Consider the following 16,599-nt stretch of genomic DNA (forward strand, 5'->3'; position numbering starts at 1 on the left):
TTATTGCTTAAATATACTTCAGCAAGCAGGGTATCCCAGGCATTAAGTTAAGCAGGATATAATGCCTATTTGATTCTAGCCACTGTTGTGTAACTGTTGTATTGATGTGGTCCCAGATGGAGCAGATGATTCATGTGTCTGTCTCCAGACCCTCAGAGGACGACCGTATGGTAGTACAGTGCTCTCTCTCTCTATTCATCTCTCCCTGCCTGTCCTGACAATGGCACAGTCAGCAGGTTTCACCCCCCACCCCAGCCCAGCTGAGGAAAGCACTGCTGTAATTTGCAAGTCTGATCTCTCTGTCCTAACTTTAGCTCAAATTGTATAATTATAGCCATATATTCTCAATACCATATCCGCATACATAGGTATTCTGCTTTACTGATTGAGACTATTTTACATTCCAATACACTGACATTCTGAAGTCTTTCTATTACTCAAACACAACTCCCCCTTGACAACTTGCTTGAGTCAGGGTAGTCTTGATTGACCCATCACAGCCTATTTAAAGTTGTGAGTAAATGTGAAATATGAAAGCCGTCACAGCACAGCATCATACCTTTATGGCCAGCTGAGCTCCCAGCTCAAGTTTCTTATGGTTTAATATGAACACCCTTGTGTTGACTAACACTCCTTAAACACAAACCCAGCCTCCAGCTCAGTCAACTCAGGCCATTACTCTCTTCCAACAGTATGGTCCACAAACAGAACTCTGCTGCAGGGTGAGGCTGAGGCCTAGGTCATGTGATATGAGTCAGCGTGACAGGGGTGACTGGCGCTTTTAGAACGGGTTTCAGACTGAGTCCCAATGTCCTTGTCACTGCATTGGTCAAGACTGACTCTCGGGCTATCCACTGACTACAGACAGGCTATATGATGGCAGCAAGTCTGACACACCGGTCTAACAGAAGGACATGTCTCTGAATTAAACCCTGGTTGCTTGATAGCTGTCGTCGGGTTGTCATTGTGTGGGCAATCAACGTATGTCATGTAATGTTAGGGAAAGGTGTGTGTGAGAGGGGGAGCAGAGTTGGTTTACTGAGTGTTGTGTGAGAGCATGAGAGAGATAGGAGGAGTTACTTTATGGCCAGTGTGTGTGGGAGAGGGAGAGAGCAGTTGCTTGCCTTTAGGAAATATTAGAGGGCATCTTCCTCTACTGTTCTCAGAAATGGTTCTCTCCTATTTTCTCAGTAATGGATATCCTTCCCTGAAGTCTTTCTAACTCACTTAAATAATTTAGCTCCTCAGTCCACCTGGAAGAGAATATCTGTTTTTTGGGGTGAAAACATGAGCAAAGGAAAAAGAAAGCTGTCAGACAGGCTAGTCCTAAGAAACTGCTCTCTGTAGGAGGCCCACTCACTTTTGGATTGTTATGAAATTCTCTTGAAATATTAAGCTGTTAAGTCTGGCTTTTTCCTTAACTCTCAAAAGAAATCAGGTGCATACTTTAAAGTTGATGTAAGAAAGTCGTTTTGCAATTTGTACCCAACCTGTTTGACAAGATATCCCACAAGACATGCCACCAGAGGTCTCTTCACAATCCCCAAGTCCAGAACAGACTATGGGAGGCGCACAGTACTACATAGAGCCTTGACTACATTGAACTCTATTCCGTATCAGGTAACTGATGCAAGCAGTAGAATCAGATTATTGTTTTTTTAAACACATTAAAAAACATCTTATGGAACAGCGGGGACTGTGAAGAGACACACACACACACGTACAGACATGCATACGCACACACACACTAGCACACGCACTCTACACACACGTACATTGTAATATTGTTGTATGGTGGTATTATACATTTTGTATTGTAGATACGTAGTGGTGTAATAATGTTATATGATGTACTGTTTTATCTTTAGTTTTATGTGTGATGTAAGTGCCTTCATGTGTTTGGACCCCAGGAAAAGACTAATGGGGATCCCTAATAAATACAAAGATGAGTGTTAGAGAGCTAGCTGAAAGAACTGTATGACAATATCTCCCTGTATCACTCTTAATATGTTATGTTGTATGTCACCGTCATGTAGCCTCCATTGATTGACCAGCCATTTGGTATGAGGCAAACAGTAATTCTAATGTTTTTAAATCTTTTATGCAAAACTATCTGTTCATTACAGCACATTGTAATGTAGTCCACACTGAGTAGCCTAAAAGCAGTAAAACAATAATAGCTTCTTGAGTATGATTCAGGTGCTACCTCTGTCATCTTGGGCATATGTCAAACAGTGCTGCAGTTGGGTTTCAACGGTCACTTTCAGCTCAAGATTGTGTGTAACAGAAAATATTGACACGTTAATTATGCCACAACAATGGAGAACCATGTGTATAGACATACAGTAGGGAAAGGTTTTATTCAAATGAAGGACTTTGCCTATCACTTGAACCAAGCAAATGAAATTCAAAAATGTATTAATGGTTAGGCTATATGGTTCTAAACTGTTTCCTAATGCATTTATTTTATTTTGATCTATTACTAATGCACATTTTTGTGAAAGTTTCAGCTGCTAACCCAACAGCTAATGTACTGTACACACACAAGACCCAGAGTGATTACCTGATAGCAGCGCTGCTTGACAAACGCCCCAGTGTCACAGTGATGGCAGTGGGTAGCCCTTTTTGACAAAACACCATCGTCATGTCCATCACTCACTGTCTCTTGGTTGTTAGTTCTCTCCCACCTGCCCCCTTTCTACCTCCCCTTTCTGTTCAAATGGAGTGGATATCAGCCGACTGCTACAACTAAATGTCGCAAGCGCAAGCGCTGCTCAGGTACTGTAACGCCAGCCTTTTTTATCTCCTACATTATCTCCTACATATCTGCTATCCTCCATCCTCCCTCTAGATCTTAGGTTTCAATTGAACTAGATCTTCGCTCACCCCTTTGAGCACATCGCTCCCTAGACCTAAGCCCAGTTAGACAACCCAACCCGCTCTTGAAGAACTGGATCTAGATTAGACTCCTCCTCACTCCTTTAGTTTAAACTGGGCCTAGTCGCTAGAATTTCCCCCTTTCTGTGATGCAGAGTTTGTTACTATTACTACTGCAGCTACTTTCTGGACTTTTGGAGGATACCTGCATATCTTGCTCCTGTCTGTCTGTTATTGGAGGTAGCGCTAAGTAGGTGGAGCGTCAGTTAGCTAGTAACATCCTTCCAGGCTCTCTAAATCCAAATAGGAAAACGATGGATCTGAGGTCAATAAGCTGGTTCTCCAAAAATCATCCCCTTCTCCGCCTCTCCTTCCGTCTAGCAGCGTGATCAGACAATGAACAAAGCTCTTGTTTAGAGGCAACAGAGTCGCCATTCGGGTCCCCATAGACTGCAGTCTGCACTCTAAGGTCCAGCATTGCCTCTATGGATGGAATAACTGCTCCTCTATCGCTAGCAATAGGAGTTTCTGCACTATCTGCAGAGTTCAGTTAAACTAACCCCAGTATCCACATGCAGTAAGTTACAGTCTGGTAACCTGGAAAGACCTGGGTTGCATTCAGTAGGCACAAAATGTTCTCTGCTGTTTTTGTTCCTAATGAACGCAACCCTAGTGAACTAACACAGAGTAGTGTACTCTCTATGAGGCTCTCTACGTGGTGTGGAAACTTTCAAAGACTAGGAACACAGCTAAGATGTTTGGCAGGCTGTAGTTAGGCCTTGCGCATAAATGTCAAACTGGAACTCTCCCATGCCAATTAAAGTAGACAGTAGAGTACAGTGCTGAGCCAACAGTTTTAACACAACTCAGTAATTAATTTGAGGAAAGGAGCTTCGCCCAGGTTTAGTGGTATAATTCCCTACCTCGGGAACAAAGCTACAAGAGGCTGTCTTTCTCGCTCTCTCTCTGTCTTTTTTAATGTCTTTCTCTCTCACTCTATTTCTAGCTGTTGGTCTCTCGCACAGATTTAGAGACAATCTACAACTCTTTCTCCTTTTCCCTCTTCCTCCCTGGCTCTCCGGGGCATAGTTGGGAAGCCTCCCATGTAAACTTCTTAACCTCTCGGTGGTTGACTGCTAGATCCTCTGGTGTGCTTTGATCCCGGCTCTCCTCCCTTCTTATCGCTGCTCTGCCTTGGCCTGGCCTGGCCTGGCCTGGGCTGCACTGTAAAACAGGATGCTGTCTCGAGGAGGCTCAATCATTCTCAGTTCCCATCTCATTTGGCAACATGAGCACCTTCCTCATTCTCCACCCAGTCAGCCATGACTTGTTTATTTATATGATGGCTGGCTAATGGGTAATACTGAGTACCTCCTGCCTCCTAAAGACATCCTGTTTTACAGTGGACACATAGTAGGTGTAGGCTAAGTGGTAAGGTTCTGTCTTTCCCTACTGTACTCCCCCGGCCTCTGTGTTTTGTTGTCAATTCCATATAAATTCACCTCCTGAATCGAAAGTGGAATTGATCCCAACCTTGGTGTGATACTTGTTGTGAAGCATGCTTGTTATCCCAAGTGATTTCCAATGATAAATGAAAATGTGCTACTCTAACCCGGTGGAAAGTTTTGCAATGTTAAAATCTTTACCCTCAGGTTTTCCAATTCTCGTGACCATCGACTGGATTGATTTTTCTTTTTACTTTTGTCAAGCTGCTTGGTTGGGATTCAGTTCCATCCCTTCTACACATCCCTCCTCTCTTATCCCTGATGGGTTACCGCCTAAAACCACTACCACACGTTTCACCAACTATAACACAGCTTCTTCTTCATTGGTTGACTCCTGAGCCTCTTCTTGTCATTCCATTGTCATTTTGGATCTGAATCACTTTCCCCTCATTAGGTCTCTGAGGGGCCCTGAATGGAGACCGATCAACCTGAGCACCCATGACTGTTCCTCAGTCCTCACCACGTGGATGAAATTAGAACTGGAAGGCCCTGCTTTACTCCTCCACCATGTGACTCACAGAAACACTTCCTCTGTAGCTCAATTGGTAGAGCATGGCGCTTGTAACGCCAGGGTAGTGGGTTCCATCCCCTGGACCACCCATACGTAAAAATGTATGCACACATGACTGTAAGTGGCTTTGGATAAAAGCGTCTGCTAAATGGCATATTATTCTATTCCCCCTGTTGATTCTGGAACTCTATCCTCAGATGCCTCCTATTAGGAGGTGGTAGGATGGAGAGAAAGAGGAAGAAGAGGTGATTTCAGGCTTCGATCGCCCCTGCTCTGTAGATCGGACTGAGCTGACTGTGCATTAGTTGAGTTTGCTGAACACCTGCTAAGTGTTTACTGAGCACTAACAAGCTACCGCACCAGCAGTGATCTGGACACGATCTGAGGAAGCGAGCACTCTGGAAAGGCAGTGATACCAGCTTGACACTCATGCTAAGTGGCCCCCTGGTCAGTCTCTGTCTTTCTCTCGCTCTCGCTCTCGCTCTCTGTCTTTCTCTCAGTCTTACTCTCTCTGTCTTACTCTCTTTCTGTCTCTGTCTCTGTCTCTGTGTCTGTTTGTCTGTCTTTCGCTCTTTCTCTTTCTTTCTCTGTCTCTCCTTCCCAGCCTGACACAATGTAAAGGTGGCAGTCACAGAATACATTCAAACAGAGGAAGCTCTGATGTCTCACATCTCTCTTGCTCTTTCTATCCTCTCTCTCCGTCTCCATCTTTCTCTTCCCTGAGAAGACACATCCAGGATTAGGCCTACACAAACTCAAGTACAGGTATTTGGGAAAGTCCCACTAATGTCCATCTCTGCTTTGAATCCCTTTGCCCTGGACTCTTAAACACTGCCCTTCTAATCCCTCCTGATTGGCTGTAAGCACTGCAGGGTTCAGTCTGGTGACTGGTGTGTTGGACCCATATCAAAGTAACCTGTCACCTCTTCACGTACTGTACATTGTCTGAAGTGGCATTCAAACCTCAATGTGACCGGCTCACCCCAGTCAACTGGTTTCATTTATCGTTCTTGTTTTCAGCTAACCGTTTCCAATTCCGCTCCCCCTGTTTAGACTATACATGCCGTATTTCCAGTTTTACTTGCCCTGTTGCTGTGTGCCCACTAAGATAACAAGGCGGAAATCTAATATAGTCATCTGTCGAGGATATGATCTGCACAGCCTGAGTGTAGCCCATCCACATCGGAGATTGGGCTTACCATAGAGACCCACTGGGGACTTGTGTGGTACTGTAGTATCTCACATTATCTACTGTACACGTAGTCAATGACACTCAAGGAATTAATGGGCGGGTAAGAGTTTAAATATGCAGACTTTGTGAACCTGTGCTTCTTCAATATGTTATTTTCGGGTTCTCTAGTGACTCTCTGTAGATCAATGCGCTAGTCTGTATTTGATCGAGCGCTAGACTAGACCAAACCTTCTCCTTGTTGAATGCAAAATGAGGAGTTTGTAATCATAATTTTGATTAGTGTGTTTTCTCTCTCCCCCTTCATTTGTTCATCTTCATCTTTCCTCACCTCCTTTTTCTGCTTGCTCTCACTTCTCATTCCCTCTTCCTCACATGCTTCCCTCTTTCTCCATCCCTTCCTTAATCTCTCCCTTCATACTTCCCTCTCTCATTCCCTCCTTTCCCCATCCCTCCCTCCCTCTTTCCTTCCCCCATTCTGCCCTCCCTCTTTCCTTCCCCCATTCTGCCCTCCCTCCCTCCTCTGCAGCTGTCCATAGTCTGAAGTTGAGTCGTACCCACGTGGACTGGCACAGTGTGGACGAGGTCTACCTCTACAGCGATGCCACCACCTCCAAGATCGCCCGCACTGTTACCCAGAAACTGGGCTTCTCCAAAGGTTAGAGGTCACTGGCTAACTGACCACTCTTCTGTTGCACCCCCCTTCCCCACCCCAATACCAAGTCAACCCCTAGCTAGCCACAACCTCCTCGGCCACTTGTGGAGATGAGACCGGATTGGAGAAGCTCCATATTTTCATCCCCAGTTGGTGAAGATTAAGTGGTGGATCTGGCCGGAGTTACCTCAATCTCTGAATGACACACAAACCCATGGCCGCTGGAAATCCCCTTAGTGCTGTGCTGGCCAGATAGCAAGCAGAAAATCCCATTGGCTTAGTGTGTAGAGCAGTGTTGGCAAGGAAAGCTCTGAACAGGGCCACACATGCAGCCTGAGCCACCGACACAGCGGCAGGCCTAGAGTCACCTACTGCCCCATGTAAACTCAGTCACCCCAATGCTCCTTTCAAATATAGGATGATCTACGATGTTCATCACCATCTATGCCTAGTATATGATCTGTCATTTCATTGTGGCGGGGGTGAAATTGAATGTTTCTCATGATTGAGGCTTTCCTTAAATCAAGGTGATTATGATTCAACATTAATCAACAAACACAAGCGTTTGTTAGGCAAAATCTGGGCAATGTGCAATCGCCTACTGTTGAGAGCTTCTGATTTTTCTGACCATTTCCCCTTCCACGCCACACCCAGCCTCCAGCAGTGGTACGCGGCTCCACCGGGGCTACGTGGAGGAGGCCTCACTGGAGGACAAGCCCCCCCAGACCACACACATTGTCTTCGTGGTCCACGGCATTGGACAGAAGATGGACACGGGACGCATCATCAAGAACACTGGCATGTGAGTGCACTCTCTAGTGTGTGTGTCCGTCCGGAAAAAGTCAAGGGGTCTGAATACTTTCCGAATGCACTGTGCATTCAGAAACTATTCAGACCCCTTGACTTTTTCCACATTTTGTTACATTACAGCCTTATTCTAAAATGTATTAAATTGTTATTTTTCCTCATCAATCTACACAGAACACCCCATAATGACAAAGCAAAAACTGGATATTAAAAATGTTTTCAAATGTAAATAAAAAATAATATCACATTTACATAAGTATTCAGACCCTTAACTCAGTACTTTGTTGAAGGACCTTTGGCAGCAATTACAGCCTCGAGTCTTCTTGGGTATGACGCTACAAGCTTGGCACACCTGTATTTGGGGAGTTTCTCCCATTCTTCTCTGCAGATCCTCTCAAGCTCTGTCAGGTTGGATGGGGAGCGTCGCTGCACAGCTATTTTCAGGTCTCTCCAGAGATGTTCGATCGGGTTCAAGTCCGGGCTCTGGCTGGACCTCAAGAACATTCAGAGACTTGTCCCAAAGCCACTCCTGCGTTGTCTTGGCTGTGTGCTTAGGGTCGTTGTCCTGTTGGAAGGTGAACCTTCGCCCTGTCTCAGGTCCTGAGAGCTCTGGAGCAGGTTTTCATCAAGGATCTCTCTGCTCCGTTCATCTTTCCCTCGATCCTGCCTAGTCTCCCAGTCCCTGTCGCTGAAAACATCCACACAGCATGATGCTGCCACCACCATACTTCACCGTAGGGATTGTGTCAGGTTTCCTCCAGATGTGACGCTTGGCATTCAGGCCAAAGAGTTCAATCTTGGTTTCGTCAGACCAGAGAATCTTGTTTCTCATGGTCTGAGAGTCCTTTAGGTGCCTTTTGGCAAACTCCAAGTGGGCTGTCATGTGCCTTTTTACTGAGGAGTGGCTTCCGTCTGGCTACTCTACCATAAAGACCTGATTGGTGGAGTGCTGCAGAGATGGTTGTCCTTCTGGAAGGTTTCCCCATCTCCACAGAGGAACTCTGAAGCTCTGTCAGTGACCATTGGGTTCTTGGTCACCTCCCTGACCAAGGCCCTTCTCGATTGCAGAGTTTGGCCTTGCGGCCAGCTCTAGGAAGAGTCTTGGTGGTTCCAAACTTCTTCCATTTAAGAATGATGGAGGCCACTGTGTTCTTGGGACCTTCAATGCTGCAGACATTTTTCTGTAGCCTTCCCCAGATCTGTGCCTCGATTCAATCCTGTCTCGGAACTGTATGGACAATTCCTTCGACCTCGTGGCTTGATTTTTGCTCTGACATGCACTGTCAACTGTGGGACCTTTATATAGACAGGTGTGTGCCTTTCCAAATCATGTCCAATCAATTGAATTTACCACAGGTGGACTCCAAGTTGTAGAAACATCTCAAGGATGATCAATAAAAGCAGGATGCACCTGAGCTCAATTTCAAGTCTCATAGCAAAGTGTCTGAATACTTACGTAAATAACCTATTTCTGTTTTTTTGTTTTTAATTAGCAAACATTTCTAAAAACCTGTTTTCGCCTTGTCATTATGAGGTACATTATGGGGTATTGTGTGTAGATTTGAGTTTTTATTTATTTTTAAAAATCAATTTTAGAATAAGGCTGTAACGTACAAAATGTTGAGAAGGGGTCTGAATACTTTGCGAATGCACTGTGTGTATACATGCATGCATACATACATACATACTGGGCAACATGGTGCTGGAAACATCTTGGAGGATCATGTGTTAAAATCTGTATGTCTATGGCTCTGATAACATATTGATTCTTTCCACTGTGGAGATAGTGTGGGCCAGCTTGATACACTGTGTGATTATGTAACTACTGCGGTCTGCTGATGAGCGCCATGCAGGGACCCATGACAAACACATAACTGGAGCTTTGTAGTGGAACTGTGTGAATGTCACAGGGGACATCATGGTCTTACTCAGCGTACAGCTCCGGGTATATGACGCCTCAGCCTACTGAGAGAGACACACACACACACACACACACACACACACACACACACAGAGTTTACTGGCCAGTTCTGCGTTAATGGTTTCCCATGAAGACTCGGTATGGAATGTACCAGAAAGTGTGCATGTGTAAGTCTGTGCGAGAACATGTTCACACGTGTGTGTGCACAAATTATGTCTAATGTGGCTATGTCCCGGACTTTATTGGTTAGTCATTTGATCGATGGCCCTCATATTTCGTGTCATTCTTTCACATGTCATGGACTGGTCGGGCTCATCTGTGACGTGATTGCACCATCATAATGTTTGTTCACCAGATACTATCTTAGGAATGCAGGATCAGTTCTTATCAGTCTGTTACAATAAAGCTGCATTGTGTGAAACTTTTGCTAATTGAACCGAACAGGTAAGTGGATATACACCCATGGGTGTCCTTACCTCCACTCTGGCCATTCAAAGTGTATCATTAAGACATGCTAAGGAGTTTTGTATTGTGACTGCCTGCTCCAAGTAGTCCAATAATGCCACCAAAACCAGACGTCATCATAGACCTTATTAATGTTTCATTAGTGCCTTTTATCAGTCATTATAAGGCTGTTAGGTCTTGATCCACTATTGGTTCCACAATTGTTTCTCTTCCTCCACCTGGGCACACAGTTACATGAATCACACCACACATTTCTCTTCTGAGGAGGTGTGCACCTTTTCTTTGCTGTCCACATCTTGCCATCTGTCTTACCATCTTTTATTGTCCCCCTCATCCATTTCTCTTATCTACCACCTCTCTCTCCACGTTCTCTCCCTCTCTCTCTCCACGTTCTCTCTCTCTCTCCACGTTCTCTCTCTCTCTCTCTCTCTCTCTCTCTCTCCACGTTCTCTCTCTCCACATTCTCTCCTCTCTCTCTCTCTCTCTCTCTCTCTCTCTCTCTCTCTCTCTCTCTCTCCACGTTCTCTCTCTCTCTCTCTCTCTCTCTCCACGTTCTCTCTCTCTCTCTCTCTCTCTCTCCACGTTCTCTCTCTCTCTCTCTCTCCACGTTCTCTCTCTCTCTCTCTCTCCACGTTCTCTCTCTCTCCACGTTCTCTCTCTCTCTCTCTCTCTCCACGTTCTCTCTCTCTCCACGTTCTCTCTCTCCACGTTCTCTCTCTCTCTCCACGTTCTCTCTCTCTCCACGTTCTCTCTCTCTCTCACGTTCTCTCTCTCTCCACGTTCTCTCTCCACGTTCTCTCTCTCTCTCCACGTTCTCTCTCTCTCTCCACGTTCTCTCTCTCTCCTCTCTCTCTCTCTCTCTCTCCACGTTCTCTCTCTCTCTCCACGTTCTCTCTCTCTCTCCACGTTCTCTCTCTCTCTCCCGTCTCTCTCTCTCTCTTCTCTCCACGTTCTCTCTCTCTCTCTCTCCCGTCTCTCTCTCTCCACGTTCTCTCTCCTCCACGTTCTCTCTCTCTCTCCACGTTCTCTCTCTCTCTCTCTCTCTCTCCACGTTCTCTCTCTCTCTCCACGTCTCTCTCTCTCCCTTCTCTCACGTTCTCTCTCTCTCTCCACGTTCTCTCTCTCTCACGTTCTCTCTCTCTCTCTCCACGTTCTCTCTCTCCACGTTCTCTCTCTCTCTCTCTCTCCGTTCTCTCTCTCTCCACGTTCTCTCTCTCTCTCCACGTTCTCTCTCTCTCCACGTTCTCTCTCTCTCTCACGTCTCTCTCTCTCCACGTTCTCTCTCTCTCTCCACGTTCTCTCTCTCTCTCTCTCCACGTTCTCTCTCTCTCTCTCTCGTTCTCTCTCTCTCTCTCCACGTCTCTCTCTCTTCTCACGTTCTCTCTCTCTCTCTCTCCACATTCTCTCTCTCTCTCTCTCTTCTCTCTCTCACTCTCCACGTTCTCTCTCTCTCTCTCTCCACGTTCTCTCTCTCTCTCTCCACGTTCTCTCTCTCCACGTCTCTCTCTCCACGTTCTCTCTCTCTCTCGCTCTCTCCACTTCTCTCTCTCTCGTTCTCTCTCTTCATCTCTCATCTCTCTCTCTCTCTCCACGTTCTCTCTCATCTCTCTCTCACACGTTCTCTCTCTCTCTCTCTCCACGTTCTCTCTCTCTCTCTCTCCACGTTCTCTCTCTCTCCACTCTCTCTCTCTCATCTCTCTCTCTCTTCTCCATGTTCTCTCTCTCTCACGTTCTCTCTCTCTCTCTCCACGTTATCTCGCTCTCTCTCCACGTTCTCTTCGCTCTCTCTCCGCGTTATCTCGCTCTCTCTCTCACGTTCTCGCTCGCTCTCTCTCCACTTTCTCTCGCCTCGCTCTCTCCACTTCCACGTTCTCTCTCTCGCTCCCTCTCTCTCTCTCTCCACGTTCTCTCTCTCTCGCTCTCTCTCCACATTCTATCTCTCTCCACGTTCTATCTCTCTCCACGTTCTATCTCTCTCCACGTTCTCTCTCTCTCCACGTTATCTCTCTCCCGCTCCACGTTCTCTCTCTCCACGTTCTCTCTCTCTCTCCACGTTTCTCTCTCTCCACGTTTCTCTCTCTCCACGTTGCTCTCTCTCCACGTACTCTCTCGCTCTCTCTCTCCACATCCCCTCGCTCTCTCTCTCTCTCCACATCCCCTCGCTCTCTCTCTCTCTCCACATCCCCTCGCTCTCTCTCTCTCTCTCCACATCCCCTCGCTCTCTCTCTCTCTCCACGTCCCCTCGCGCTCTCTCTACACGTCCTCTCTCTCCACGTCCTCTCTCTCTATCCACGTCCCCTCTCTCTACGTCCTCTCTCACTCTACGTCCCCTCTCTCTCTCCACGTCCCCTCTCTCGCATAGTCCCCTCTCTCTCTCCACGTCCCCTCTCTCTCTCTCCACGTCCCCGCTCTCTCCACGTCCCCGCTCTCTCCACGTCCCCGCTCTCTCTCTCTCCACGTCCCCGCTCTCTCTCTCTCCACGTCCCCGCTCTCTCTCTCTCCACGTCCCCGCTCTCTCTCTCTCCACGTCCCCGCTCTCTCTCTCTCTCCACGTCCTCTCTCTCTATCCACGTCCCCTCTCTCTACGTCCTCTCTCACTCTACGTCCCCTCTCTCTCTCCACGTCCCCTCTCTCGCATAGTCCCCTCTCTCTCTCCACGTCCCCTCTCTCGCATAGTCCCCTCTCTCTCTCTCTCCACGTCCACTCTCTATTTCTCCACGTCCTCAATCTCTCCACGTTCTCTCTCTCCACGTCCCCGCTCTCTCTCTCTCCACGTCCCCGCTCTCTCTCTCTCCACGTCCCCGCTCTCTCTCTCTCCACGTCCCCGCTCTCTCTCTCTCTCCACGTCCCCGCTCTCTCTCTCTCCACGTCCCCACTCTCTCTCTCCACGTCCCCGCTCTCTCTCTCCACGTCCTCTCTCTCTCTCCACATCCTCTCTCTCTCTCCACGTCCTCTCTCTCTCTCTCTCCACGTCCTCTCTCTCTCCACGTCCCCTCTCTCTCCATGTCCCCTCACTCCCTCTCTCTCTCTCCACGTCCTCTCTCTCTCTCAATGTCCTCTCTCTCTCTCCACGTCCTCTCTCTCCACGTCCTCTCTCTCTCTCTCTCCACGTCCTCTCTCTCTCCACGTCCCCTCTCTCCATGTCCCCTCACTCCCTCTCTCTCTCCACGTCCTCTCTCTCTCCACGTCCCCTCTCTCGCATAGTCCCCTCTCTCTCTCCACGTCCCCGCTCTCTCTCTCTCCACGTCCCCGCTCTCTCTCTCTCCACGTCCCCGCTCTCTCTCTCTCCACGTCCCCGCTCTCTCTCTCTCCACGTCCCCGCTCTCTCTCTCTCCACGTCCCCGCTCTCTCTCTCTCCACGTCCTCTCTCTCTCCACGTCCCCGCTCTCTCTCTCTCTCCACGTCCGCTCTCTCTCTCTCCACGTCTTCTCTCTCTCTGTCCACGTCCTCTCTCTCTCTGTCCACGTCCTCTCTCTCTCCACGTCCTCTCCCTCCACGTCCTCTCTCTCTCTCTCTCTCTCTCTCTCTCTCTCTACGTCCTCTCTCTCTCGCCACGTCCCCTCTCTCTCCATGTCCCCTCACTCCCTCTCTCTCTCCACGTCCCCTCTCTCTCCATGTCCCCTCACTCCCTCTCTCTCTCTCCACGTCCTCTCTCTCTCCACATCCTCTCTCTCTCCACGTCCTCTCTCTCGCATAGTCCCCTCTCTCTCTCTCTCTCTCTCCACGTCCCCTCTCTCTCTCTCTCCACGTCCCCGCTCTCTCCACGTCCCCGCTCTCTCTCTCTCCACGTCCCCGCTCTCTCTCTCTCCACGTCCCCGCTCTCTCTCTCTCTCCACGTCCCCGCTCTCTCTCTCTCTCCACGTCCCCGCTCTCTCTCTCTCCACGTCCCCACTCTCTCTCTCCACGTCCCCGCTCTCTCTCTCCACGTCCTCTCTCTCTCTCCACATCCTCTCTCTCTCTCCACGTCCTCTCTCTCTCTCTCTCCACGTCCTCTCTCTCTCCACGTCCCCTCTCTCTCCATGTCCCCTCACTCCCTCTCTCTCTCCACGTCCTCTCTCTCTCTCAATGTCCTCTCTCTCTCTCCACGTCCTCTCTCTCCACGTCCTCTCTCTCTCTCTCTCTCCACGTCCTCTCTCTCTCCACGTCCCCTCTCTCCACGTCCTCTCTCTCTCTCTCTCCACGTCCTCTCTCTCTCCACGTCCTCTCTCTCTCCACGTCCCCTCTCTCGCATAGTCCCCTCTCTCTCTCCACGTCCCCTCTCTCTCTCTCCACGTCCCCGCTCTCTCCACGTCCCCGCTCTCTCCACGTCCCCGCTCTCTCTCTCTCCACGTCCCCGCTCTCTCTCTCTCCACGTCCCCGCTCTCTCTCTCTCCACGTCCCCGCTCTCTCTCTCTCCACGTCCCCGCTCTCTCTCTCTCTCCACGTCCCCGCTCTCTCTCTCTCTCCACGTCCCCGCTCTCTCTCTCTCTCCACGTCCTCTCTCTCTCCACGTCCCCGCTCTCTCTCTCTCTCCACGTCCGCTCTCTCTCTCTCCACGTCCTCTCTCTCTCTGTCCACGTCCTCTCTCTCTCCACGTCCTCTCCCTCCACGTCCTCTCTCTCTCTCCACGTCCTCTCTCTCTCTCTCTCTCTCTCTCTACGTCCTCTCTCTCTCGCCACGTCCCCTCTCTCTCCATGTCCCCTCACTCCCTCTCTCTCTCCACGTCCCCTCTCTCTCCATGTCCCCTCACTCCCTCTCTCTCTCTCCACGTCCTCTCTCTCTCCACATCCTCTCTCTCTCCACGTCCTCTCTCTCGCATAGTCCCCTCTCTCTCTCTCTCTCTCTCTCCACGTCCCCTCTCTCTCTCTCTCCACGTCCCCGCTCTCTCCACGTCCCCGCTCTCTCTCTCTCCACGTCCCCGCTCTCTCTCTCTCCACGTCCCCGCTCTCTCTCTCTCCACGTCCCTGCTCTCTCTCTCCACGTCCCCGCTCTCTCTCTCCACGTCCCCTCTCTCTCTCTCCACGTCCCCGCTCTCTCTCTCCACGTCCTCGCTCTCTCTCTCCACGTCCTCTCTCTCTCTCTCCACGTCCTCTCTCTCTACACGTCCCCTGTCTCTCCACGTCCCCTCTCTCCACGTCCCCTCTCTCTCCACGTCCCCTCTCTCTACGTCCTCTCTCTCTCTCCACGTCCCCTCTCTCTCTCCACGTCCTCACTCTCTCTCTCTCTACTTCCTCTCTCTCCACGTCCTCTCTCTCTCTCTCCACGTCCTCTCTCTCTCTCCACATTATCTCGCTCTCTCTCCACGTTCTCTCGCTCTCTCTCCACGTTCTCGTTCTCTCTCCACGTTATCTCTCTCGCTCTCTCTCCACGTTCTCTCTCTCTCTCTCCACGTTCTCTCTCTCTCTCCACGTTCTCTCTCTCTCTCCACGTTCTCTCTCTCTCTCTCTCTCTCTCCACGTTCTCTCTCTCTCTCTCCACGTTATCTCTCTCTCTCCACGTTCTCGCTCTCTCTCTCCACGTTATCTCTCTCTCTCCACGTTCTCTCTCTCTCTCTCCACGTTCTCTCTCTCTCATAATCACACAGCGTTCTCTCTCAACGTTCTCTCTCTCTCTCTCCACGTTCTCTCTCTCTCTCCACGTTCTCTCTCTCTCTCTCCACGTTCTCTCTCTCTCTCTCTCTCTCCACGTTCTCTCTCCACGTTCTCTCTCTCTCTCCACGTTTCTCTCTCTCTCCACGTTCTCTCTCGCTCTCTCTCTCCACATCCCCTCGCTCTCTCTCTCTCTCCACATCCCCTCGCGCTCTCTCTACACGTCCTCTCTCTCCACGTCCTCTCTCTCTATCCACGTCCCCTCTCTCTACGTCCTCTCTCACTCTATGTCCCCTCTCTCTCCACGTCCCCTCTCTCTCTCTCTCTCCACGTCCCCTCTCTCTCTCTCTCTCCACGTCCCCTCTCTCTTTCTCCACGTCCTCGATCTCTCCACATTCTCTCTCTCCACAACCCCGCTCTCTCCACGTCCCCGCTCTCTCTCTCTCTCCATGTCCTCTCTCTCTCTCTCTCTCCACGTCCTCTCTCTCTCCACGTCCCCTCTCTCTCTCCATGTCCCCTCTCTCTCTCTCCACGTCCTCTCTCTCTCCACGTCCTCTCTCTCTCCACGTCCTCTCTCTCTCCACGTCCCCTCTCTCGCATAGTCCCCTCTCTCTCTCTCCACGTCCCCTCTCTCTCTCTCCACGTCCCGCTCTCTCTCTCCACGTCCCGCTCTCTCTCTCTCCACGTCCCCGCTCTCTCTCTCTCCACGTCCCCGCTCTCTCTCTCTCCACATCCCCGCTCTCTCTCTCTCCACGTCCCCGCTCTCTCTCTCCACGTCCCCGCTCTCTCTCTCTCCACGTCCCCGCTCTCTCTCTCTCCACGTCCCCGCTCTCTCTCTCTCCACGTCCTCTCTCTCTCCACGTCCTCTCTCTCTCCACGTCCCCTCTCTCTCCACGTCCCCTCTCTCTCCACGTCCCCTCTCTCTCCACGTCCCCTCTCTCTCCACGTCCCCTCTCTCTCCATGTCCCCTCTCTCCCTCTCTCTACGTCCTCTCTCTCTCTCTCCACGTCCCCTCTCTCTCTCTCCACGTCCTCTCCTTCTCTCTCCACGTCCTCCCTCTCCACGTCGTCTCTCTCTCTACGTCCTCGCTCTCTCTCTCTCT

General features: G+C 49.8%; 1 protein-coding gene across 2 annotated transcripts in view; it reads left to right on the plus strand.

Annotated features, from left to right (window-relative positions):
• The window catches only part of LOC311102776 (phospholipase DDHD1-like), a 45,068-nt gene that overhangs the window by 16,422 nt on the left and 12,047 nt on the right, over positions 1–16,599 (plus strand). The window contains exons 3-5 of one of the 2 annotated variants that reach the window (XM_084144181.1): positions 2,677–2,778; positions 6,612–6,740; positions 7,392–7,539. In XM_084144181.1, coding sequence (XP_084000307.1) covers positions 2,677–2,778; positions 6,612–6,740; positions 7,392–7,539 — 379 coding nt within the window. The remainder of the gene's footprint in view (positions 1–2,676; positions 2,779–6,611; positions 6,741–7,391; positions 7,540–16,599) is intronic. The other variant, XM_084144182.1, reaches the window with a different exon arrangement.

Source organism: Coregonus lavaretus (assembly GCF_964263955.1).
Source record: "Coregonus lavaretus genome assembly, chromosome: 27".
Lineage (NCBI taxonomy): Eukaryota > Metazoa > Chordata > Actinopteri > Salmoniformes > Salmonidae > Coregonus > Coregonus lavaretus.